The 25,109-nt window shown below is 54.0% G+C and overlaps 1 protein-coding gene across 4 annotated transcripts in view; it reads left to right on the top strand.

The window, feature by feature from the left end:
* The window catches only part of ATP2B4 (ATPase plasma membrane Ca2+ transporting 4), a 111,904-nt gene that overhangs the window by 56,480 nt on the left and 30,315 nt on the right, over positions 1-25,109 (top strand). For all 4 annotated transcript variants that reach the window (XM_075529133.1, XM_075529131.1, XM_075529118.1 and 1 more), the window contains exons 2-11: positions 1,949-2,577; positions 16,913-17,110; positions 17,476-17,733; positions 18,201-18,326; positions 18,753-18,878; positions 19,959-19,994; positions 21,551-21,712; positions 23,552-23,766; positions 24,100-24,342; positions 24,769-25,010. In XM_075529133.1, the coding sequence (XP_075385248.1) occupies positions 2,385-2,577; positions 16,913-17,110; positions 17,476-17,733; positions 18,201-18,326; positions 18,753-18,878; positions 19,959-19,994; positions 21,551-21,712; positions 23,552-23,766; positions 24,100-24,342; positions 24,769-25,010 (1,799 nt within the window). In that variant the 5' untranslated portion in view covers positions 1,949-2,384. The remainder of the gene's footprint in view (positions 1-1,948; positions 2,578-16,912; positions 17,111-17,475; positions 17,734-18,200; positions 18,327-18,752; positions 18,879-19,958; positions 19,995-21,550; positions 21,713-23,551; positions 23,767-24,099; positions 24,343-24,768; positions 25,011-25,109) is intronic.

Here is a 25,109-nt window from a genome sequence, read left to right on the forward strand (position 1 = left end):
TATATATATATATATATATATATATATATATCTGCCACATATATGCCTCATATATCTCTGTCATATATATATAGTTCCACCCTGTATCTCCAGCTGCCAGAGCATTTTCTATTCCCTCCCTGCCTCCAAAAGTCTTTTGGAGGGGTGGGGCGAGGCTTAGCTCCAAGGCCTGAACTTTGGCCTTGACCTGCTTGATACAGCTGTAGCAGCAGCAGCAGCAGCAGGTGCAGAAGTACCCTTCTGCTAGAGACTGAGTCTGCTGTGATCGCAGAGGAGTTCCACACTTTTTGTCAAGTTGTCCTCCTGGCTTGTGAGTGTTGGGAAGAAGAGAAGATGTTGGAGGGAGGGAAGCTGGGGGACTGGCAGATACACAGCCTCCTTCCTTCTTTCTCAGGGTCTCGACTTCTTTCTGATCTCTTCTCTTCTCTTAGAAGCCAGAGGAGAGGGCCCTGCATCACCTGCCAACAGGTGGGTTTCTCAAAAGGAAATAGAGGAAAGAACTAGGAATCAAAGGGCATTTATAGAGGTCTAAATACAGGCATGTACATATGTGAATATATTTCTATATAATAGGGAAATAGATCTATGTGCATATATTTATAGGTTTAGTATTAAGGTAGTAGATGGACACTGGGCCTCCACTCAAGTACTCCTTCAATGCAAGAACACTTTGTTCTATTAAACTGGCATTCCATGATGCTCACCTTCCCGACACGATCGCTGAAGACAAATCGGGTGCATAGCAAATGTGGTGAAAAAGCTGATGGAGCCTAGCTATCAAAAGATATAGCATCTGGGGTCTTAAAGACTTGAAGGTCAACAAGCGGCCATCTAGCTGAGAAGCAACAAAGCCCACATGGAAGACGCACACCAGCCTGTGTGACCACAAGGTGTTGAAGGGATGAGATATCAGGCATCAAAGAACAAAAAAATCCTATCATTATGAATGAGAGGGGGGGTGCAGAGTGGGGACCCAAAGCCCATCTGTAGACGACTGGACATCCCCTTACAGAAGGGTCGTGGGGAGTAGACGAACCAGTCAGGGTCAGTATAGCAATGATGAAACATACAACTCTCCTCTAGTTCTTAAATGCTTCCTCCTTCTCTCCTCCCCCCCCACCCCCCTGCACTATCATGATCCCAATTCTACCTTACAAATCTGGCTAGACCAGAGGATGTACAGTGGTACAGGTAGGAACTGGAAATACAGGGAGTCCAGGACAGATGATCCCCTCAAGACCAGTGGTGAGAGTGGCGATACTGGAGGGTGGAGAGAATGTGGAGTAGAAAGGGGAAACTAATTACAAGGATCTCCGTATAACCCCCTCCTTAGGGGACAGACAACAGAAAAGTGGGTGAAGGGAGACATCAGCCAGTGACATGACAAAATAATAATAAATTATCAAGAGTTCCTGAGGGAGGGCTGGGGAGGGAGGGGTAAAAATGAGGAGCTGATACCAAGGGCTCAAGTAGAAAGAAAATGCTTTGAGAATGATGATGGCAACAAATGTACAAATGTGCTTGACACAACGGATGGATGGATTGTGATAAGAGTTGTACGAGTCCTCAATAAAATGATTTTAAAAAGAGAGAGCATGAGAAAGCAGAACTTTGCATGCCCAAGTGCCCTAAGTTGGCATCCCTTCCCTCAGTTTGGGAAAGATGAGACAAGAATATGTGGGCTCTATCTAGGATTACACGCCCCCTGACACTGGGGCTCACAGGCTGAGGGCGGGCTCCCCCCTCCCCCCAGGGAAGGACAGGCCTGTCCCGAGCCACTTCTCTTGGCGCAGGCCTCAGTTGCCAGTTCAGGGCAGGCATCAACTGTCACTTAAGCACTTGTGGTCCCGTGGGGTACCTCTTGTCCTTGCAGACGCTGGGTCCCCATGGCTGTTCTAGTTGTTTGTTTTTGTCTATATTTGAATCTTTTTTCTTTTTTTCTCTCCAGAGATCCAGTTGTCATCGGTATCCAGGGAGCCCTCCCCATGTCCTGTCGCCTGGCTGCCATTGCCCTCGCTGGTGGTTGCCAAGATTGACTCCATAGTAACATGGACATCCTGTTGACGCTTCCAAATGACCCAGGCCGCCTGAACTAGGAACCCACCTGCCCTGGACAGTGAGCCCGCAAGCCCCCCGGGGAGGCCAATCATCGTGACACGTGCCCGCCTTCCATTCCCTTCCCCCATTCTCTTCCTCCTGGAAAGGACCTGGGCCTGGGCCTGCTGATCGCCAGCGGACTGCACAAAACAGAGCCAGTCTGACCCTTAACCGGGCCCTCGGAGAGGCGAGAGAGAGAGAAGGGGGAGTGGGAAGGCCAGAGACCCCGTCCGTTGAAGGGCAACTGCCCCCCTCCCTGGGTGAGGGGCTCGGTAACCGCAGGCAGAATGACGACCCGGGCAGAGCATGCCTTGGTGGCCAACTCCATGGCCGGCAGCCACGAAGGGGGGTTTGGCATCACGCTCATGGAGCTGAGGAAGCTCATGGAGCTGCGTTCCAGGGACGCCATCACCCAGATCCGGAACCGCTATGGGGACGTGCAGAGTTTCTGCAGTAGACTGAAAACCTCCCCCGTGGAAGGTAAAGGCCGGAACTTGGGGAGGGGGGGGCCTAGGGGAAGGTAGCTAGTGCTCCCAACTGTTGTTTTCCCAGATTCTAGACCCCCACCCCCACCCCCAGTGCAGCCCCTGTGTCGGATGGAAAGTGTGTGGTCCGTGGGGTGCTCCGAATAGCACCCTTTGCTCCCCTCTCGGTACTGTTGTACACAAGCAGGGCGTGCCTCTGTCTCCCACAGGCGTGGAAGGCAAAGCAGCTTGTCGCCCTAACTTAATCTTCAGACCTGTTCGGCTCCAGTCTTTGATGACGAGTGTGCTGGATACGGTGAGGCTTGAGGGAGCCTCGCTTTTCTGGGTCTCGAAAGTTTCCTCCCTGCCTTTGACCAGACGCCGTCTTGATTGCTTTCCTGTTGCTTGTTTTCTTGGGGGAACCCTATATGGATGGTTTCCTTCTGCGACAGGTTTCCACTTTCCACAGGCTCCAGCTTTAGTGGGTTCACTCTGGCTTTACAGTGTGATGAGGGCAAGGGTAAACATAGAAATAAATGAATAAGCCTACCCCTCCCCCCCCCACCCCACTGTAGGAGCCTGGCAGAAGAGTGGGTTACAAGCCACGCCTAGGAAAAGACGAGGCTGTCTGCTTGCGTCCACATTTCCAGCTAGGGAAACCCACAGGGGCAGTTCTACTCCGTCCTCGAGGGTCACCATGAGTCAGAGTGAATTTGATGGCAGAGAGTTTGAGGGTGGTTTTTTGTTTTGTTTTGTTTTTTAACGTGCACCATTGTATCTAGTTAAAAGTGGGATAGTAAATCAATAGGTGTATAATTCTCTTATCATAGGGTCATTCCCTCTATTTTCTGTCAGGAAAGAGTGATGTCTTTTTCAGCCCTGCTTGGTCCAGTTTTAATAGAGTTCTTCTGAACTGATTCTTAAGAGAAAACGAAAACTCAACTCCAACTTCCTACGTACCTGTTTCAGACCAGGTACTCGATGAGCCGTTGTAATAAGGAATTGTGCTTTGTGGACATGAGACCATGAGGAACCCTGCTTCCTGACTTTCCCGAGTCTCTGTTTCAGGTTCTTGCTGGACTCTGATGGGTCAGGCAATTGTAGGAGCGGGAGCCAAGATCCTGCCCCTTTGACACACTCAGCCTCTTGGGTTATTCTATTTCTGAGCCTTCCATAGAAGCCACATCATATTTCTTCCCAATTCCAAGAAGAGATGCTGACCCCTAAAAACAAAACCCAAACACACAGAAAATATCCAGACCACTGTTACCGTGAATCCCAACACCTAGCCACGCTGTGGGACAGAGTACAACTGCCCCTTAAGATGTCTGAGCTTGTACATCTTGGCCGGACAGACAGCCTCATCTTTCTCCGTCAGTTACTTTGGGTTCACAGCTCAAGGCTGACCCGCTCGTCGATGCTTGCTATAGGAGTTCGTGAATTTGAATCCCGACTCTAGAAACAGAGAGAGATTAGAAACAGAGATTTGCACCTACAGAACCATACATAGCTAATGTGTCTTTTAATTCGCAAGTGAAGGAACCAGCCCTCCGTGTTCTTTGGACCTCTAGAATTCAGATTCCTATCTAACAGGTTTCGAATTCAAATACTGGCCCTGCCAGTTAGTCGCTGGAAAAGGTTGAACCGCGACGCAACCTCTCTGAGCCTCTGTTTCTCCTATCCCTGGTCGTTGAACCTACCCATCGTGACCTACAGGACACAGTCGAACTGCTCTGTGGGTTTTGTAATGCTGTCACTCTTTATGGAAACGACTGCCTTGTCTTTCTCTCAAAAAGTGACTGGTGGGTTCGAACAGCCAAACTTTACCCACAATGCCATCAGTGCTCCTTTTTAGCCCATGGAGTTACTCCAACCCAACCCACTGTCGTGGAGTCAACTCCAACTCGCGGTGACCCTGGAGGGCAGTCTACAGCTGCCCCCACACAGTGTCCAAGTGTGTAATCTTTGAAGGCGTCAACCCGCTGCCCTGGAGTTTATGCCGACTCATGTAGGAGCAGGGATCGCTTATTTCTCCCCTGAGCAACTAGTAGGCTTCAACTGGCCACCTCGCAGTTAGCAGCGAGTGCGGAAGCCCATGCCATTACCAGGATTAAATAACACAGTGTGTGCACAGTACTCAAGCACATAAGAGGTGTGCAGCCAATTGGTCTGAAGACCTTTTCCAGAATCTGAGTGCCACGGTACAGTGTATTGTTATGTCTGGTGCGGTTCTCCCATGTGGAACTGCAGCCACTGTCCATTCCCAGACTCAACTCTTGATCGAGAAAACGAGATCTAGTTAAGATGATACGTTGCTTTCATGTCACCTACAAGGGACCCAGTCTTTGCCTCCTGTTTTAATGGCTGCCCTTTGAGCACTGCTTACTTCTCACCACCTAGATTTCTTTCTCCTGCCATTTCCTTAGCAATAGTGCCCTAAAGAAAGGCCCTGGCAGTGCTGGTAAGTAAACGTTGGACTGCTAACTACAAGGTCGGCGGTTCAAATCCACTAGCCGCTTTGCAGGAGCAAGATAAGGCTATCCGATCCTTTAAAGATTTACAGCCTTGGAAACCCTACTGGGAGGTGTCTCAGTGACTCGAAATCAACTCAGTGGCAGAGGGTTTATTCCCAGTATGGTGAAGTACGTGGCTCCTATCCAAAAGGCTGGTCCTTGGAAGCCCTGCAGACAATCCTGACAGTCTCCTTTTCAAAGACTGCAGCCACTGAAAACCCTACGGAGCTTACTGTGACTAAAGCACACGAGATCGCCTTGAGTTGGGATCGATTCAACCACAGCTGGTTTTCCTGGATTCCTGCTTTGTTTCTAAAGAGATAATGCAGTGCATTGGAAGCACCAATCAGTATTTAAGCAAGCCCTTGCATTTCACCTTCATTCTTGGTCTTTTGTTCAAGAGTCTCTCTCTCTCTCTCTCTCTCTCTCATCCAAATAAGCTGGAGCCTAGGGAACCCTTAATAATATGCTCCCAAAATTTTTCCATTAGTTGCTACTATTTGCTTTCTTACCCCCAGAGAGCTTACAGTCTCAAAGGCTAGTATACTTTCTACTTTTTAGCCCACCTCAAGTCCATTGCCATCAATTAATTCTGACTGCTAGTAACCCTATAGGAATAGGACAGGGCAGAGCTGCCCCTTTGGGTTTCCAAGGTTGTAAATCCTTCCAGAAGCAGACAGACTTCTCTTTCTCCTTCAGATGGACTGATGGAGCCAATCTGCTGGTCATGCAGTTAGCAGCATCAATGTGACTAAGTTCCTTTGGATATCAACTATTATAGACCTTGTTCATGCCCTTGGATTCTTCCCCAGACCAATTTCACACCTGTAACTGGAAGCCACTCCTTCCCATGGCAGGTGTCTCTGTTGCTGTGGACTTTGGCCATGGCCGTACTCCGTCCCCTTACCACGGGCATAAACTGTCCACTGCAATTCTGCTTCCCTCGATGAGCAATTTGTGCCATGGTTGTTTTTAATGACAGACTTGCCACAGGATTGACCGTGGAGCTGGGGAGACCGGGTGTCAGGAAGCGAATTTCGCAGTAGTCATTCTTAGACCCTCATGGACAACAAGGAGTCCTGGTAGCACAGCGGGTTAAGCATTGGCCTCCTAATCACAAGGTCCATGGTTCAAACCACCAGCAACTCTGAGGAAGAAAGATGAGGCTGGCTGCTCCCAGAAAGAATTACAGTCTCAGAAACCCCGAGGAGCAGTTCTGCTCTGCCCCATAGAGCCCCTTGGAATCGGTGCTATGGCAGTGGACTTGTTTTGTTTAGCAACGATGACCCCTGTGGGGGGAGCGGATACAGGAGTCTCTCTCCAGACAAGGGCAATGCTGAGTGGTTTAGTTGGGTAGTCTAAACAGAGGCGGGAGGTGGGGGGGAGCATCAATCTCCAGGTCCTGATGAGCTGATGCTGTAAAAAGCCAATCTGTTCACAGAAGCCACACTGTGGGGCCTGACAACCTAGCACAGCTTTGTCACCCAAGGGAGGCCCCTGCCAACCGGTAATAAGAATAAAAGGTGGGGGGGGTAGAAAATGACCCTGCTGTTGAATTCTGCTGGTTGGAAACCAAGGTGAATTGATATCGAGGAGACTAGCGAGATTGACTCCTACATACAAATGTATTTCTTCCTGTTTCAGTTTGAAGTCCCCAAGTAGAACCTTCCCTTTCTGTTTGCTGTTGCTTAATAAGCATCTTTCATATAGATGGTCAGATTTGCTTTCCTTTTCTCGTTTATTTATTTATGCCATCGCTGCTCCAAGGGGCCTTGTGGGGGCATGAGGTTGATAAGGTTTCTGACCCTAACGTGGTTTCTGTATTCCACATTTCTGCCGTTCTAAAAGCAAGCAGAACTTAACTACAGTGTAGTGTTTTTCTCTCCCTGCCTCTCATTCTCTGTTTCGGTCTCTCTCGGAAAGAGACTAAGCAAGTTGCCTATGGTTTTACCACCAGGAAACGTGTGGTGAGCTATTTCGGGTTTTCTGACTCACAGTCCGTTAATGTCCCACCACCTCTTCTGTGAGAGCAGACACACGGAGAAGCTGGGTGGCATAGAATAGTTTAAAATGGCGTATTTGACATTTCCATTCGGAGCACCTGCAACAGGTCTAATTTGGTCTCGAGACTAATAATGTCAATCTGGGCCTGCATTCCGTGAATGCACATTGGTTACTTGCAGTAAAAGAAAGGCGTGGCCCCAGTGGCTGTGAGCCGTTTAAATGCAAGAAGACCTGGAGATATTCTTAACCTCGGCACTCGTCAACACCCGGAAACGAGGCTGCAGGTGTGAGCCGCCCGTCCAAGGAAAGGTAGCGAATCTGGGCAGGGCCTGGGGGGAGATGGAGACTTGGCAGAGGACACACGGCTACATCGTTGTGAATTACGGTTTTTTGTTTTTCTCTCCGGGGCTTTTGTGTCTGAATAGAAACCAAAGCAGAGGGAGGAGGTAGGGCACCAACGCTGAACAAGCCGTTGCTGCGGGAGATGAGTAGAGCCCTTCGCCCACCGCCTTCTTCACCCCCTTCCTGTGTCCTCTCTTCTCCCCGCACTCAACCTCCTGACGAGCCGGGCTTCTGTGCCCCCCAAGTCAGAGGTGATGGGAACTCAGAGACCTTTCATCTTCTCAGGTGTTTGTCTCTGGAGCCTGGCCCCAGTGAGCTGGGGAATCGTGGCTCTAGACTAAGAACGCCGTGTGGCTAAGAGGGAAAAATAAGAGAAGCGGTCTCGCCGTCCCTTTCCGCGTGGGAACTAGGGATGATCCCAGGGAAGGATCCCCTCCTCTAGGTCGTGTGCGTTCTTCTGCCCCACCTTGGTCCTCGGCGAGCTCGGTGTCTTTTTAGCAGGAAGCATGAGGTTTTCTGACGGAGAGCTAGGCCAGCACTGGGGAGAAGCTCTAGGTCCGGATCAGAAGGGACCCCTTCAATCCACCGTCAATAGGAATTCTGAAGCTTCTCTCGGAATGTCTCTCGAATTTGGACCTGGAGGAACGTTGATGGGACTTTCTACTGCATAGGGTCCCGGACACAAGTGGTTTGCTCTCAGCTGTTCCTCCGAAGGTTTGCAGTTCAAACCCACCTAGCAGCTGTGCAGAAGAAAAGGCCTGGCAACCTGCGAGGCGTTCTACTCTATGTACATTGGCTCACCACGCAGCTGAATCCACTCAGCGGCCCCAGGTCTTGCCTTCCGTTATTTCTGTACCCTTCTACTCTTTCTTGTCTGCAGAGGTGAGGTGGTGACAATGGGGTTCCTTTTCAACAGCATTCAACCGTCATGTGAATTGTGCCATCGTAGTGGGCTATGCCTTGAGCGACGGACCACAAGGTCCCAGGTTTGAGCCCACCAGCCACTCCATGATGAGGCTCTCTCCTCCCGTGAAGATTTACAGCCTTGGACACCCACAAGCACGGTTCTACTGGGTTCAATAGGGCAGCTGTGGGTCAGAATCGAGATGGTGGAAGTGAGTTTCGTTTTCAGAGGTGCTAGGGAGACACAGGCGCCTCGGGGGTGTAGTGGTTACACACGGGGCTGTTACCTGCATGGTCAGCTCCTTGAAGCCAACAGCCGCTCCTCAGGAGAAAGACAAGACTTTCTACTCCCGGGAAGAGTGACGGTCTCAGAAACCCACAGGGGTGGTTCTACTCTGCTGACTCAGAGTCGACTCCGTGGCAGTGTTTGGAGAGGGAGACACAGGGGTGAACACAAAAGCACAGTCTCTCCTCCCGGGCAAGTTCAGGAGCATTGCTCTCGTACCCATGGGAAGGACGGGGCGATTGCAGACGAGGGAAGTAGGCTCAGAAGTTGGAGGGAGAGAGGACTGACTCCTGGCTCATCTGATTAGCTTGGAAGCTCCGGCCTGGGCGTCCTCTGTGTTGTTGATAACGCTGACTGAATGCTCCTGGTGGAGGAGCAAAGCTTCGCTGCCCTCCTGAATGACTGAGTCGCTACTTGGGCCTGGGGAGCTGAGATTCTTTGGGAGTAAATGTCGGTTGGCAAAGATTCTCTTAAGACCATCCACCCAAATTACAATCTTGGTTCATTAGCTTGTTACTATGCCTTCTGAGGTGAAATGGCAGGTTCTGTCATTGGCCACTTGGGCACAGGCTGGCACCTACCAGGATTGGACTCTTCCTTGGTGTGGTGGATAGAAATCTCAAGAACCATCACCTGTATCCCCAATCAATGTCCCCTTGCACATCCTGACGGTGCTGTAGTGTAGGTGTTGGGCTGATAACCACAAGGCCAGGTTCAGTCCCCTGAATGTTAGGCATTATAACTCTGGTAACTCGAGTCGCTGCTCCCAGAGAACCTTATTGTCGGGGGGGCGGCGGGCATGGGTGGAATTGTTAGGTGAATTCCAGCTCCTAGCGGTCATCCATGGCCGAGTAAAACGGCCTCAAGGGAGTTCCTAGACTGTAATTGTTACTGGAGCAGATGGCCACATGTTTTCTCCCATGGAGCCGCTGGAGGGTGGCTCAAACTGCCAAACTTTGGTTAGCCGCCGGACACAACCATGGTGCCACCCCTGGGTGAAAGACTATTGTGTAAGAGAGGCGTGTGAGAGGAGGCAGAAGGAAAAACCACCCAGACTGTTCTCTGTGGTTTCCAGGCTTCTAGTCTGCTCTGGAGTATCCATTTTTAAGAGCGCATCCATTTAAGGTTACGAAGCCGAGCCCAGCTAGCTCTGTCTCCTACTGACGCCTTCCCTACAACCATCACCTTGACCACTTGCCCCAGCCCCGCCGAGTGGCCCCAAATACCACCCCTGACCTCCCACAGCCCCCACCGGGCAAAGAACAAGGAACAGGCAGGTGTGGCCGCCAGCAGCGATCAGCAGTTGGTGGTCAGCTGTGCCCACCACACAGTGGGCAGAGGGATCAGCACGGGCTTAAGATGCCAGGGAGAGTCCCACCGAAACACCCCGTGGAGAGAGGAACGGGGTGGAGCTGACTAGACACAGATCAGCCGAAACCCAGCTTGGAAGGAGTAGTTGAGGCAAGCCCAGCAGGCCTGCAGCATCGTCCAAGAAACGCTCCTCAGTGGGGAGAGAGGTTTTCCTAAGACTGGGAGGGGAGCAGCCCTGGTGCCAGAATGGCAGATGATGGGATGGACTCTGGCATGAACTCCCTCTGCCCCTCCTCCCTCAGGAGGGAATTCCACGGTGCATCCTGGGAGTTCCCTGTCTGGTTTGAGTTACTGTCTAGGGCTGAATTAGGCCGACAACGCCTGACAGCTGTGGGCCCTCTTGTCCCAGCCCCAAGCCCAGGGAATTCTGCTCTCTCCAGCCCCTCCTACCCCCAAGCCCGGCTTCAGCTGCTGCCAGGCAGTGGGCAGAGACAGAGCTGTGGTCTAGAAGAGCTAGTGAAGTGGTCCTGAACCTGTGAGCCATCCTGCGGGCTCGCCAGGCCCCTGGGGCTGCATTCCTTGGGCGGCTCAGCAGAAACCTTTGCAAGTGTGGGGTTTTCTTTTGGGTCGTTGGTTTTGTTTTAAACCTCGTTGTGATTGTCCTGCCTGTCCCCATGGGGCGGGCCTAGGAAGAACGATGTCATTTCCCCCTTGGCTGAGGCAGGAATTACGTCTACCCTGGGAAGCGGGCTCGCACCCTTTATTTAAATCCAGGGTGAGAACACTGGGGAGGGTGACACTGGATGGAAGCAGAGGCGGGCAGGGCCAAGAGCAGAGGGCTAGGGAGGGCGCTCAGCAGAGCTCCGTCCCCCTTCTTCCCCCACCCCCCACCCCACTCCCCAGAGAGTTTTCCCAAAAAAGGTACAGATCCAGAGGCCTGAGAAAGGGAGCTGTGCCCGGAGCATTGGGTAGGGGATTTGTCTGCAGCAGTGACCTTGGATAGATGGCTCACTGCGGGGAGGGGGGAGGCGGGGCGGGAGAAGGGGGGGAAGACAGCCAGCAGGTCGCAAAGCTGTGGAAGATGCTGAAGTAGGGGAGCTGCCCTCCGCTCCTGGGTGGAGCCGCCGGCGGCTGACATCGTCAGAACTAGCTGAAGCCTGTCAGTGTCAGTATTGATTTAACTGCTCCTTCCCCTGGACCGCATAAGCCGGGGTTCTTAAGGCAGGACTTGAAAGGTATTTTGGTCAGGTCTTCTCCAGACCTCGCAGGACTGTCTGCAGACCCACCCTGAGAAAGTTCTCTACTGGACTCTGTGGGTTGGGAGGTGATCTGCTGCCTCTTTGGTATTAAAATCCAGACAGCTGGGAAGTCCCACGTGGAGTCCCACCTCACCCCACCCTTTCTGGAGATGAGGGCAGGGTGGTGATTCTGATCAGGGTGCCTCTGCCTGTTGTCCTTGGCCCTGGTGCTCCGCCCAGCCCCTGGGTCCCCACACAGACCCAGATTTTCCACCCTGCCTGTTCCATCCTCCCACCCAGACTGGGCAGGGGCCCTGCTGACTCCCCAGCTCGGGTGGGGCGGTGACTTCAAACCCAGATTGCGCCGACTGCCAGGCTCAGGTATTCAGTCGGGTTCGTAGGGCCAGAAGCACTGCCAAGTGTCATGGGGAGCTCAGGGCCAGGTTCACGGAGACAAAGTTTCCCCTCGTTGTCCTGAGTTTTTCTGGGCAAAGCCTTTCCCTCTGTGTCAGCACTCTCTCTCTGCCAGAGTCGTCTGTCCTCCCACAGGTAGTGGTGGTGGTCATGGTGTGGGCTTTCAGGTGGATCCGACTCAGTGGCCCTCCAGGACAGCGTACAACTGCCCCTGGTGGTTCCCCAGGCTGCGGTGTGTGTGCAAGCAGAGTGCCACCTCTTTCTCCCTCCGAGCCGCCGACGGGTTCCACCACGGGCCTTTCCTTCAGTTAGCAGCTGGAAGCTTAACCGCAGCTGTGTATCTGAGCTGCGACCACAGAGGTCGGGGTCTGCCGCTGTATCCGGGCTGGGAAGACCTAGGGAAGGAAGCAGGAACCTGGAAAGCTCAGAATTGGGGGTTGGCTTTCCCATGCCACTCCACACAGATCCGAAGGATTCCCAAGGCCACCACTGCTACAGCCCCTGCTGCTCCTCCCTGTGGCAAGGCCTGCTGGCAACCAGGATGGCCACTGGACTGCCATGGCGCTTAGGGTGACTCAAGGGGGAGCCTATCGATGTGTGTGGAGGGTCAAAACCAAACAGCAACAGCTCCGGTGCCACTGACGCAGAGGCTTCCCGGCCGGCCAGCAATTCCCATGGCCCATCTTGCTTCATTTGCTTCGGTCCCAAGGAGCCCACCGTGTATTGTGGATCAAATCCATAGGTTGGACGATGACAGATCTGATGTCACCATCCCGGCCCGCTAGGAAAGGCGCAGAACTCATTCAAGCTCTCTCTCTCTCTCTCTCTTTCTCTCTCTCAACACACACACACACACACACACACACACACACACACACACACACACACACACCCCGTAAAGCAAGAGAAGAATGTTGACGTGCCTAGGCATGCGTGGCGAGGCTGCCCTGTGGTGAATGGAAGTATGGTGACCACCCATCCCAGGGAGTCTGAGCTGGAGGAAAGAGACCCTGGGCAGACGCACATCTAAGTGCCCAGGACATTCCAAAAATGCAGGAACGCTGACTTGACTCGGTTTCGGGAGCAAGGAAGAAGCAGGGGGAGACAGGCCCGAGGGGGGAGGGACCCCCTCAGCACAGAGAGCTGGAAGGCACACACACAGCCATTGAGGTTTGGTCTGGATCTTTTAACGCGCTGTGGTGAATTGGATGAAGATTTGCAGATTGGATTTCCTGCGCTGCCTTCTTTGGCGCCCGGGTTCTGAGCAGATGGGTGACAGACACGCACAGCACTCAGTCCGCTGTTTGCCTTAAGACAGACTCGCAGTGTGAGGGCAGAAGCAGGAGGCCGGTGAGGAGACTCTTGGACTAATCCGAGGGAGAGATGCCGATGGCACAGGCCAGCATGGTGGCAGTGGAAGCTGTGGGATTCTGAGTGTCCTTGGAAGGCGGAGCCGACAGGATTTCCTGAATCATGGAAGTAGGAGACAAGAGAAGCATCAAGAGGTTGCAAAGAACTGATAGGAGAGCCGAGAGGGCACTGCCCCTGCGTCTTACACCCTCCCGTGGAACTCAGACTATAGAGTCTTCTGTCATTGGCCTTCATTCCCCAAACCAAACTCACTGCCGTCCAGCTGGTGCTAACTCACAGTGACCTTGTAGGACCGGGTAGAACCCCGTGAGTTTCTGAGACTGTGACTCTTTACGGGAGTAGGGAGCTCTGTCTTTCTCCCTCAGAGCGGACCTTGGAGCTAGCAACCCAGTGCTCAACCACCATTCCACCACGGCCTCTCTTGGCCTTCAGGAGACTGGTGGATTGTCCTTCTGATTTACTGACCACGGTTCAAGGAACTCTACTGGCGTGGTGGCTGCTAACCAAAAGGTCTGTGGTCCAAACCCACCAGCCAATTTTACCTATCTGCGTCTGTAAATCTTTCCAGCCTTGGAAAGGGGCCACTCTTTCCTAGCTGATTGCTGTTAATCAGAATGGTTACGCGCTCAACCCATCTGGAAGTTGAACAGTTCATACCCACCCAAAGGTGCCGTGGGAGACAGTGTTGGTCATCTGTTGCTGGAAGTTCTGTCTGGAGAGCCCTCTGGGGGCGTCCTCTTGTGCACACGTAGAGTCCCTGTGAGTCAGAATGGATCCGGAGTTACTAATGGCAGCAACCCTTGCCAAAGGCCCGTCGGGGACGCCCAAAGTCCTAGTCTCCTCTCTCGGCCTTGTAAATCCTGCTTGCCCGAGGAAGGTCCCGGTAGATTAACAGCTTATGAGAACTATTCTGTCACACAGGAGCCCTTGTAGCACGGTCCGGTAAGCACTGGACTGTTAACCACAAGATCGGCAGTTCGAGCCCACCAGTTGCTCCAGGGGAGAAAGCTGGAGCTTTATGTTCCTGTGAAGATTCAGAGTTGACTGGGGGGTGGGGGGTGCCTTTTATTTTGTTTAATCTGTTGCAGGCAAATGTGACCCTCCAACCCAGCCTTGCCAACTTGAGTCCCTGAGGAGGGAGAACCAGCCAGGCCCGGCTCCCTGGCCACTCTGCCTCTGCCGGCCTGCAGGTCCAGATGGCCGGGCCTCAGGAGCACTCTTTTCCCAGGCCCTTGCTTGCCTTTCCTACTGGGAACCTGGCTACTCAGGGGGATAGAGCAGGGAGCCTCTGGGAAGCAGCCCAACTTGTCTCTTGTGTTTTGGCCAAAGCCTGCCCTGCTGTGCCTCTCAGCGGTGCTGCTCAGCTGATGACCAGGCAGGGTAGTGCCCCGGGGCACTGGGAGGCTGGTACTGTGCAGTTGGTTCTGCCTCAGGAGGAGCCTGTGTGTGTAGACTCGGACCGCTCCATAAGATGCGCAAAGCCCGACTTTCCAAAGCCTTCCCGGCTCCTTCGAGTGGGTTTGAGCCTGCAGCCTTCCCGTTAGTCATCAGGTGCCCTGCTCTCCCCACCAACCAGGGACTCCTTGTGGCTCTCCCATGCAGTAGCCAGTAAAAGGGGTCCATAGTAAGGACACTCAGATCAGGTCTCCTGGCAAGTGTGGGTGCCCGTTCACCCAGCCCTTTACCTTCAGGAGGGTGCCCACATCATCCCCCCTGAACACCTGTGGATCCTCAAAGACCTTTCCTGGTGACTTCCGTTGTAGGGGGTGGAGAAGTGGAGGCCCCCTTAGGTCCTGCCAGTAATAGTCTTTAGGGGTACCCACTTGCCCATTCTCACCAGCCTTTTTCTGCCTGGAATGTTTTCCCAAGGTCTAAGCAGCTCTCTCCTCTTGCTGTTGAAAGTAGCCCTCCTGGTTCTGTGCAGCGGGAATGGAGAGCGGGTGCTGAGCAGCTGCGCCCTGCCCTGCTCTCCCCACAGTGGGCTCGCCCTTCACTCCGACTCCAATGCACAGAAGTCCTCGGGTACCCTGTTCTCCCAGCTGCTTCCAGTTAGCTGCTTCTCCTTGAACTCTGTGTGGGGCTCGGTGACCTTTCCTCTTGTTCTGCCCCTCCCCAGCAGCAGGCTGGTTTGGGGGCCAAAGCTTGCCCCATCCTGCCTGTGGGGAGTCCATCAAATAGCCAGCCACCAGCTTCCAGTGTCAACACCAGCACTAATTGTCTGCAGTGTGTAAACAACTCGATGAATCCCAAGTGCATGAATTGCCACATTAGGAGTTTCCTTCCTTCCCTCAAAGTCTTCCTGGAGCCCCGTGGAGGCGTCGACATAGGCGAAAGGCCCTGGAAACAATTCTGCCTATTTCTTTCCCCTTGGGAAGATGCCGAGAATGCTCGTGCGCACGTGTGTGTGTGTGTACAGGTATGCTGTTAACGCGTGTGTGTGTACAGGCATGCTGTTTGTGTGTGTATGTGTGTGTGTACAGGTATGCTGTTAGTGCGCACGTGTGTGTGTACAGGTATGCTGTTAGCGCGCGTGTGTGTGTACAGGCATGCTGTTTGTGTGTGTATGTGTGTGTGTACAGGTATGCTGTTAGTGCGTGTGTGTGTGTGTGTACAGGTATGCTGTTAGTGCGTGTGTGTATGTGTGTGTACAGGTATGCTGTTAGTGCGTGTGTGTGTACAGGTATGCTGTTAGTGCGTGTATGTGTACAGGCATGCTGTTTGTGTGTTTATGTGTATGTGTACCGGTGTGCTGTTAGTGCGTGTGTGTGTGTGTGTACAGGTATGCTGTTAGTGTGTGTGTGTGTGTACAGGCATGCTGTTAGTGCGTGTGTGTGTGTACAGGTATGCTGTTAGTGCGTGTGTGTGTACAGGCATGCTGTTAGTGAGTGTGTGTATGTGTGTGTACAGGTATGCTGTTAGTACGTGTGTGCATATGTGTGTACAGGTATGCTGTTAGTGCGTGTGTGTGTGTGTACAGGCATGCTGTTTGTGTGTGTGTGTGTGTGTGTGTGTGTGTACAGGTATACTATTAGTGGGGAGGATGTTAGTAATCAAGGACTACACACTGAAGACTTTGTGGCCTAACATTTCTCATTCTCTTCAAAGAAACCCTGGTGGCATCCTGGGTTACTCATTTGGCTGCTTACCTCAAGGTCAGCAGTTCAAAGCCACCAGTTGCTCTGAGGGAGAGAGATGAGGCTCTTTGCTCCCACAGAGAGTTACAGTCTTGGAAACACCTGGGGTCAGCTTCACCCTGTTCTATAGGGTCACCTCGAGCTGGAACCAACTCATGAGTCACAACCAAGTGGCAGAGAGTTTCTTTTCACCCTGAAGAGTAGTGCCTATTCTTGGCCTCTGTGTGTGTGTGTGTGTGTGTGTGTGTGTGTACACAAAGAGGAGTGGCTTGTATGCTCTCCAAAAGCCGCCATCGTCTCACAGCTTCTCTGCCGATTGCCACAAGCTCCTGGCACGTGGAGTCAGGACACTTGCTCTCCCCACTGTGGCATGACCTCCTAGCTTAGCCTGTGAGCCGTGGGGTGGGAATGATCGGTGTTTCCATCACCACCGGAACTGATACATTGTTACCGCGAGAGGAAAGCACTGTTGGCCTCCCAAATAAGCCTCCTGGTAAGTTTACTTTCCAGCTGAAGCCTGGATGGAGCACACCTGCCGAGGGGGAGATGGCATTTCAGGCCCAGGCTAGCCGCAAAGCCTGGCACCAGGAGCAGCCAGGGGTCTTGTGACCAACTCATCCCAGTCTGCCCATGTTTAACAGCAAACACCTCCCCTCCCCTCAGGCCTGGTCCCCTTCCCTGGATTTTGGACGCAGGCAGACTGGTCAAAGAAAACGGCAGGTCCTTCACAAGGACTTCGTCTTTCGCGTTTGTGTCGGAGTCCTTTAACTGCCTTCCTGTATTATTGATTGTCCTCCCACCTTCTCTCCTCCACCCCCCCACCCCGCCTTTTCAGGTCTCTCTGGGAACCCTGCAGATCTGGAGCATCGTAGGCAAGTGTTTGGACAGAACTTAATTCCCCCCAAAAAGGCCAAGACCTTCCTAGAATTAGTGTGGGAGGCCCTTCAAGATGTCACGCTCATCATCCTGGAGATCGCAGCGGTCATCTCCCTGGTCCTGTCCTTCTACCGGCCCCCCGGCGGAGATAACGAAAGTGAGTGTTGGACCCGCACCGCTCTGAGTACTTGGCCTGGGTGGTTGGTGAGTTTTAGCTTGAAACTTTTCTCCCGTCACCCAGTTGTACCAAAGGAAACCAACCAACTATTAACTATTTAACTCGTAAGCATTTCTTCCAACCCACTGGTATTCCGGGGTCTTTCCCAGCTTCTCCCATCAAATCCTTATCCAGATTGGCCCGGCTTTGTGGGGCTGCTAGGTTCTCCCTCTGGGGCTGACCTCTGGTTGGCAGGGACATATTCTGTTCTCTTTAGCCCATGGCTTCTTGGGATGGTGGCAGTACAGCTCCCAGAGCCAAGAGTCCCCAGGTGACCCTTTGCTTCTGTCCTTCCCCTGGGACAGAGTGTGGCCACATAGCAGGAGCTCCGGAGGATGAAGCAGAGGCGGAGGCTGGCTGGATCGAAGGGGCGGCCATCCTGTTCTCAGTGGTTATCGTGGTGCTGGTGACGGCCTTCAACGACTGGAGCAAAGAGAAGCAGTTCCGCGGGCTGCAGAGCCGCATCGAGCAGGAGCAGAAGTTCTCCATTATCCGCAATGCGCAGCTCATCCAGCTGTCCGTGGCCGAGATCGTGGTGGGGGACATCGCCCAAATCAAGTATGGTGAGAGTGGTGGCATGCTGGTGAAGCGCTCGGCCAGGAACCGCGAGGTTGGCGAACTCCAGCCGGCCCCGGCGGCTCGGAGGGAAACAGCGGGAACCCCCTGGGGCAGTTCTGCGCCAGCCTTGAGGGGCGGGTCCCCCAGCTTGAGGGCCCTAGGAATTGCCGAGGGTCCAAAACAGATCCCTGTGGTGTCAGCTTCGAGGTTAGTGTTAGAGGAGGCCGAGGGGAGCCATTTCTAAGAAAACCCCCAGAAGATGGTCAGATGTCACCCCATGTGCCCCCAGGGCGAAAATCAGTTCATAGGACTCAGAGGGAGTTCATAGTCATTTGAAGTTAGGATACCTAGAAAGGTGTTACTCCCGGGGTTGTTGTCCCCCTAGCTAGGGCCCCCTGGAAGTCCCCCTGAGCTGGCTCCCACCCCGTGCAGGCCTCACCCTCCGTCCCTGCCCCCGCCCCTCGTGCCCTAGGCGACCTGCTGCCGGCCGATGGGATCCTGATCCAGGGGAACGACCTAAAAATTGATGAGAGCTCTCTGACTGGCGAGTCGGACCTCGTCAAGAAGTCCTGGGAGAAAGACCCCATGCTGCTCTCAGGTACAGCCTCCGGCTCCCCAGCTTCTCCATCTACCTCCTCCCTGACAGCCAAGACACGGAGATTTCACCCGACTCTGCCCTGGAGCCCAGCCCGTACAGAGGCATCTTGGTTGGGTGGATGTCAGCATCTCAGGTCTTATGGCAGGCTTTCTGTGACGCTGTTAGACACACTGTCCGCCTTACCCTTGCCCTGCTCCCCCGCCCCACCCCCTGCACCCCCTTACCTAGTCTATTTGAAATGGAGCCAGCTCTGGATCCGCGGCTGCATTGTATTAGTACCTGCGGAGTAATTCCGTATCCTTTCCCACAGTGGGGGAGAGAGAAGGCACTGACTTTTCTTTTTCTTTTTTCATTTTCTTCCGAGTTTGCGTCTCACACTAAATCGTGGCCTGGTATCAAAACCCAGTGTTCCTTCTCCCTCTCTAGGCACCCATGTCATGGAAGGTTCTGGCCGGATGGTGGTGACAGCTGTTGGCATCAACTCTCAGACGGGAATCATCTTTACCCTCTTGGGGGCCAGCGAGGGCGAGGAGGAGGAGAAAAAGAAGAAAGGTAAGGGCCACTCCGAGCGAGCCCCGCTTCCCCTCGCCCTGTGGGGCAGACGAGCAAGCAGATTGGGATGAAATGCCCAGTGGGAAGAGTCTGCTGGGATGAAGGGAGCAGATGGACAAACGCCACTGCTGCCTCTGGGTGCTCTGATGAAAACCAGAGCCGGGCTCTCAGCTCCCAGACAACGCTGCTTCGCACATGCCCATCCCTGTGCCTCTTGGTGGGTCGTAAGGAAATGAGTTCTAAAACCTTCCCAGAATGAGCTGGCCAGGTGATTCGGCCCCAGATGCCCTCAGTGGACGCTCTTCTTCCTGTCACTTCCTTCCTCAAACCTGGGGGGTCAGGGTGTGGGGTGGTGAATGCACAGTCAAGGCCAAGGGGAGAGTGGCCAGGAGCGATCTGCTGAAACGATAGGCTGTCAGTGGCGGAGAGAAACAACGCAGGAGAATGGGGACAGAGGGGCAAAGTCTACCTTGCAGGCAGACCTGTCTTGGGCGGCCACTTGTTCCTGACAGAGGGAGAGAGGCCAAAAAGAACACAAGACTAAAACCAGTTCCTCACCTGGCTCCAAAGCCTTCCTCCTTCCCCAGGGGGCGAGCAGGACTTGCCCACCCCTCGGCCGGTGCATCTTCCTGGGCTGTGCCACGGGTCACAGGGCACTCGTGGAAGGAGGCCAGACCGTCCACCTGTGATGAACACAGAGGAGCCAGCGGATGTCTGGTGCCATCTAATCCCCCCAGAGACACTTTCCAGGGCCTTTGCCATCAGGCAGAAGCAGTGGAAGCGTTTCACTGCCGGCCCGGCCCCTGGACCCTGGCTGCCTTGCTGTGCGCCCACCCGCTCGCTCTCGAGAGCACTCCCCTGCCTGCGCGTCTGGGCCCTGGACGCCCAGGGTCCAGCTGTGCCCTTAGAGTGGGTGCTCTGCATGCCCAAGATGCCAGCTACTCTTCCTCTCCCTACCTGCAGCCCCGCCTCTTTGCGGCAGCCCTCCTGGGCTCTGTGCAGGACCAACAAATTGGAAATCTAACCTCCTGAGAGTTACCTTGGGTCTCCACCCCATGTTTTTCTTTCTTGTTCAAACAGGTAAAAAACAAGCAGCCCCTGAGAACCGCAACAAAGGTAACCTCTCCAACCCACTCCTCTTTCATTTCTACCTGCCACTTCAAACCAGACCTTCCCAGGCCATCTGCCGCCTCCTTTTCCTCCCCATCAGTCTGTTATCTGCTGCTGTGGCCCAGCTGACTCATCTGGAGGAAGGTGCAGAGATTTCCAGGGTGGGCTCTGGGGTCCCGGTCCTAATTTAAGATGGATGGGCCGACAGCACCCCCTCCTGTTGGCTTCCGGAACCTCACTTCAAGGCTTCTCTAGGCAAGCTTGTCTGATTGGTCTGCTCTTCCCAGGGTGTCGCCTTCTGGACGCCAGTGCCCTCAGCAGCCGGTGAAGGAACACTCGGGGTCCAGAACCAGAGCCCCTGGTTTCCCACTTGGCAGCCTCCGGGTCCTTGTGGTGGAGGAGCCGGCCGGGGGTGGGCAGTCCCTGCACCCTCCTCCTGCTGGCTCTTTCATGGTGTCCTCTTCCAGTGTGGTGTCCTTCTCTGCTGGTCTTCTCGGGGGTCCTTGGAGACAGCCCGTCCTCTGCACTTCTCTCTGTTCTCTCCACAGTCCGTCCGTCCGTCTTCCTCCTCCCGACTCGCTGTGTGCTTCCTTCTTGGTTGGCTGTGTTTCCGTCCCGTCTCTGTCTTGTTTGTGAGCCTGTCGGCAGACACAGTCTCTGGGGAGGCCAGCCCCAGCCCAGGGGCTGAGCTCTACAGGGATAAGGTTGGAGGGGAGCCAGGGACCCCCCCCCTGTGAACGGCTCTCTGGAGACAGTTTCTAGGGGTTGTTGTTTTTCCTCCCACCTTTCGGACCTGCATCGTGGTTCCACACTGAAGAACTAGGGTGAAACACAAATAATTCTTTACTTTTTCGGTCTCTGACTCTGCTTGTAGAAACAAAATGGATTGATCTCTCTTTATCCCTGCTTTCTCTTATTCTAGGAAGGAGGGAGTCCCACGCCAGCTTCTTCCCATTCCCTCAAAACACCCAGCCCCACCTTCCTCAGGCACAGGAGGAAAGTGGGGGAAGGGGAGTCCTGCCCTCTGTCACCTAGTACAAGAAGTGGTTAGAAATACCCTGTATGGGGGTGGGGGGGACTTTGGGGGTTGGGCTGTTTCCAGCCTGCCTCCCTCTATGGAGGAAGACGAACCATTTAACAAAGCTGACCAGGACCCTGATGTTCTTAAAACATCTTCCAGCCTTCCCCCTGAGCCCCCTTCTGGGGTAAAGACTCACTGCGCCCTCACTGGGCTCCAGGAGGGATGGGTGTTGGCAGTATCAGTGGTGGCACGACCCACCTCCTCACTAGCATAAACTGGAGTGGGGGCTCCGAGGGGGTGCCAGGAGCTGCCATCAAGGAGGGAACCTTTGCCCCCAGAACGCCCTGCTCCCTCTCCAAAGGCGCTCGTAACAGATTGTAGGCAAGCCCCATGCCTGGCATGGGTGGGGCGGCACAGAAACCATGTCAGGGTCCCAGGTGTGCTCTAGGAAGAAGACAGAAGGGCCTTTTGGTTTCCACCTGCCTGGCGCCCAGGACCACCACCCTGCCCACTCACCAGTTCTGTCTGTATGTACACCCAGCAAAGACCCAGGATGGAGTGGCCCTGGAGATCCAACCGCTCAACAGCCAGGAAGGGCAGGACCATGAGGAAAAGGAGAAGAAGGCGGCCAAGGTGCCCAAAAAGGAGAAGTCGGTGCTGCAGGGCAAACTGACACGCCTGGCTGTCCAGATAGGGAAAGCCGGTGAGTGGGGCGGGCCTCCGCTGTCGTCAGCACCGTGGTGGCGGCTGAAGAGTCCGCTCTTCTTTTTACACCCACCTTGACTCCCAGGTGTCCTGGTGGCATCATGGTTATGCACTGCGATCCCCAAGGTCCTCAGGAGAAAGACGGGGCTTTCTATGCCCGTGAGCAGCGGCAGTCTGGGAAGTTCACAGGGGCAGTCCTACCCTGCCCTCCAGGGTGGCTACAAGTGAGCCAGACATCAACTTGATGGCAGTGAGTAAGCTCCGCTGGCTGCTGGGCCAAAAGGGAAGAAATTTCCAAGTGGCGTCTGAGCTCTAGGTAGCTGCACCCTCTCTGAGCCCCCACTGTGGCCACCTCCAGGGCTCTTCATCTGTCCCCCTCTGAGCTGGCAGGCCTTGCCAAAGAGAAGTGCGTTCTAAACTGTGCGGGAAGATGGAACGGATCTGACGGGGCTCCCAGCCCTGCCGTTGCTCATTCTCTTTCCAACACAAGAGACCACAAAGATCAAATAGCAGCCCCGATGGCACAGTGTAGGTAGCACATTGGTTGCCTACTACAAGGTCAACAGTTCAAACTCACCAGCCGCTCCTCCGGAGGAAAATGAGGCTTTCTACTCCCCCACACAACTGTGGTCTCGGAAACCCACAGGGTCACGAAGAGCTAGCGTCGACTTGATAGCAGTGAGTTTGGGTTTGACTGTGCACCACCACAAGAGGACGCTTGGAAGGAACTGTTCAAACATTTGTCACCTAGGTTTGCATCTGTGCAAACAAGTGACAGTGCAGTTGGTGTAGATATGAATTGTGGAAAGAAGGTGGGCTTATGTGGGACAGAATCCTGGAATGCTGTTTCCAGACCTAAATCCAAAGCCCTTATTTACAAATGAGGAGTCTAGTGTGGGAAGCAAGCTCAGAGGAGCTAGACTAGTCTAGAGCCAAGACTCGAGTTAGGGCCTTGCGAAGACTGGAACTTGTGGCTTTGTGATGAGGAACCAGTGTCTTTCCCACTGCGTGGGAAGGTAGCCTTGGTGGTGCGGTAGTTGAGTGCTGAGGTACCACCAAGGTGTCGGCAGTCCGAACACCACGCCAGCACCACCCCCGCTGCTCCATGGGAGAAAGGTGCAGCTCTCTGTCCCTTTGAAGATGACAGCCTCAGGGACCCCGGGCCATTCTCTGCTTGGTAGGGTGGTTCTAAATCAGAACAGACTCACTGGCAGCAGGTTTGGTTTACAGTGTGGTGTGCAAGCAAGAGGAGAGTAGGTGGATTTGGGTAGGACTTACCAGAGATGGAAGTTTCAAAATTGAGGAGCAAGGGAGAGATGAAAACACCATACTTAGGGGACACTGAACAGCTGTTAAGAGTAATAGGGAAATTCAGGAATGGTTCATCGTGATGGTTGTCTGCATGATGAACATCTACAGTGTCGCATGTAAAGATTGTTGATGTGGCGTTTTATATCTCAGATATTTATAATAAATTATAGATATATATAAAACCAAACTCCTGCCATGGAGTCAGTACTGACTCTTGGTGACCCCCTGTGGGTTTCTGAGACTGTCACCATTTACAGGAGTAGAAAGCCCAGTCTTTCTCCCTCAGAGTGACTGGCAGTTTCAAACCACCTACCATGCGGATCACAGTCCAATGCATAACCACTATGCCACCATTGGTGTGTGTGTGTGTGTGTGTGTGTGTGTGTGACAGAGAGAGAGAGAGAAGAAAAAATAGTTGTTAGCAAAAGCTGTAACTTTTACTGCCCCACCTTGTCCAGACCCTGGTGGCCCAAAGACCTTGGAACGCCATCCAGCCTTAGCTCTGGCCACTTGTTTCCCTGGACAGGTCTGATCATGTCTACGATCACCGTTTTCATCCTGATCCTCTACTTCGTGATTGACAACTTTGTGATCCAGCAGAGACCGTGGATCGCTGAGTGCACCCCCATTTACATCCAGTACTTTGTCAAGTTCTTCATCATCGGCATCACCGTGCTGGTGGTGGCTGTGCCAGAGGGGCTGCCCTTGGCTGTCACCATCTCACTGGCCTACTCTGTCAAGGTAAGACCTGGGCGCCACTGCCTCTTGCCCTTGGACAGAGATGGGAGATGACGGCACCATGAAGCCTTCCTTTTGCGGAGTAGCAAACAGGCCATTTCTTTCTCTCTGATCAGCTTTGGGTGGTGGGTCACAAGCGTGTTGTCCCCAGCCCTGCACAGGGGCCGTCTCCACCAGCTGTGCCCCAGTTTGATTCCAGAAGACTCTTAAGATGGTTCCCCAGACTCACATGCCACATTTTTGTGCACAGAGACGCTGGCTGGGAGCTGGCCTGTGGCCTCTGTGTGGGGAAGGCTCGCCAGTCCCCCCGTGAGTCTTTTTTCTTGTCCTGTGTAGAAAATGATGAAAGACAACAACCTGGTGCGGCACCTGGATGCTTGTGAGACCATGGGCAATGCCACAGCCATCTGCTCCGACAAGACCGGCACACTGACCATGAACCGCATGACGGTGGTCCAGGCCTATATCGGGGGCACCCACTACCGTAAGGTCCCGAAGCCTGATGTCATCCAGCCCCATGTCCTGGACCTCATCATCAATGGCATTTCTATCAACAGTGCCTATACCTCCAAGATTATGGTACGCTCCCCTCTCCCCTGATGCTTAGAATGGGGGGCAAGGGTGGGGAGGGATAACTATTCCACCTGATCTGCATCCCACTTTTAGGGTAAAACTGGGACACGGTCCATGAGGGCGGAAGGAGGAGGTAGGGGGATAGGAATCTGAGACCATGACATGACCTCCAGTGACACAGTCAAGGTATCTCTAGGGTGGGACTGACTGTGCGCCGTGAGCAAAATAGGACCCTTCCACACAAGGCGAGACGCCCCCATGGCAAAAGATGGCTCAGGGGACCAAGGTCACCACTGACCGACAATGCGCCCCCCCCACCCCCCCACCCCGTCTGTTTCCTCCCGGGGCTCTGGGCGCCCTCCGTGCCCATCCTGTCTGTGCCCCACCCCTGAGGTGTTGTCCTCACCAGCCCCGCCTGTGCTTCTCTCTCAGCCTCCAGAGAAGGAGGGGGGCCTGCCTCGGCAAGTGGGGAACAAGACCGAGTGTGCTCTGCTGGGCTTCGTCACGGACCTGAAGCAGGACTACCAGGCCATCCGCAACGAGATGCCTGAGGAGAGGCTGTACAAGGTGTACACCTTCAACTCCGTGCGCAAGTCCATGAGCACCGTCATCAGGAAGCCCAGCGGGGGCTTCCGCATGTACAGCAAGGGTGCCTCCGAGATCCTCCTGCGCAAGTGAGTGGCCGCGGCTCCTCCCCTTCCATGCTGCCCAGGGCCAGGGCCATGCGCCCCCACCCCGCCCCCACGCCATCCAGCAGGTCTTGGGGCCCGTGG

This window comes from Tenrec ecaudatus, chromosome 1 (genome assembly GCF_050624435.1).
Source record: "Tenrec ecaudatus isolate mTenEca1 chromosome 1, mTenEca1.hap1, whole genome shotgun sequence".
NCBI lineage: Eukaryota > Metazoa > Chordata > Mammalia > Afrosoricida > Tenrecidae > Tenrec > Tenrec ecaudatus.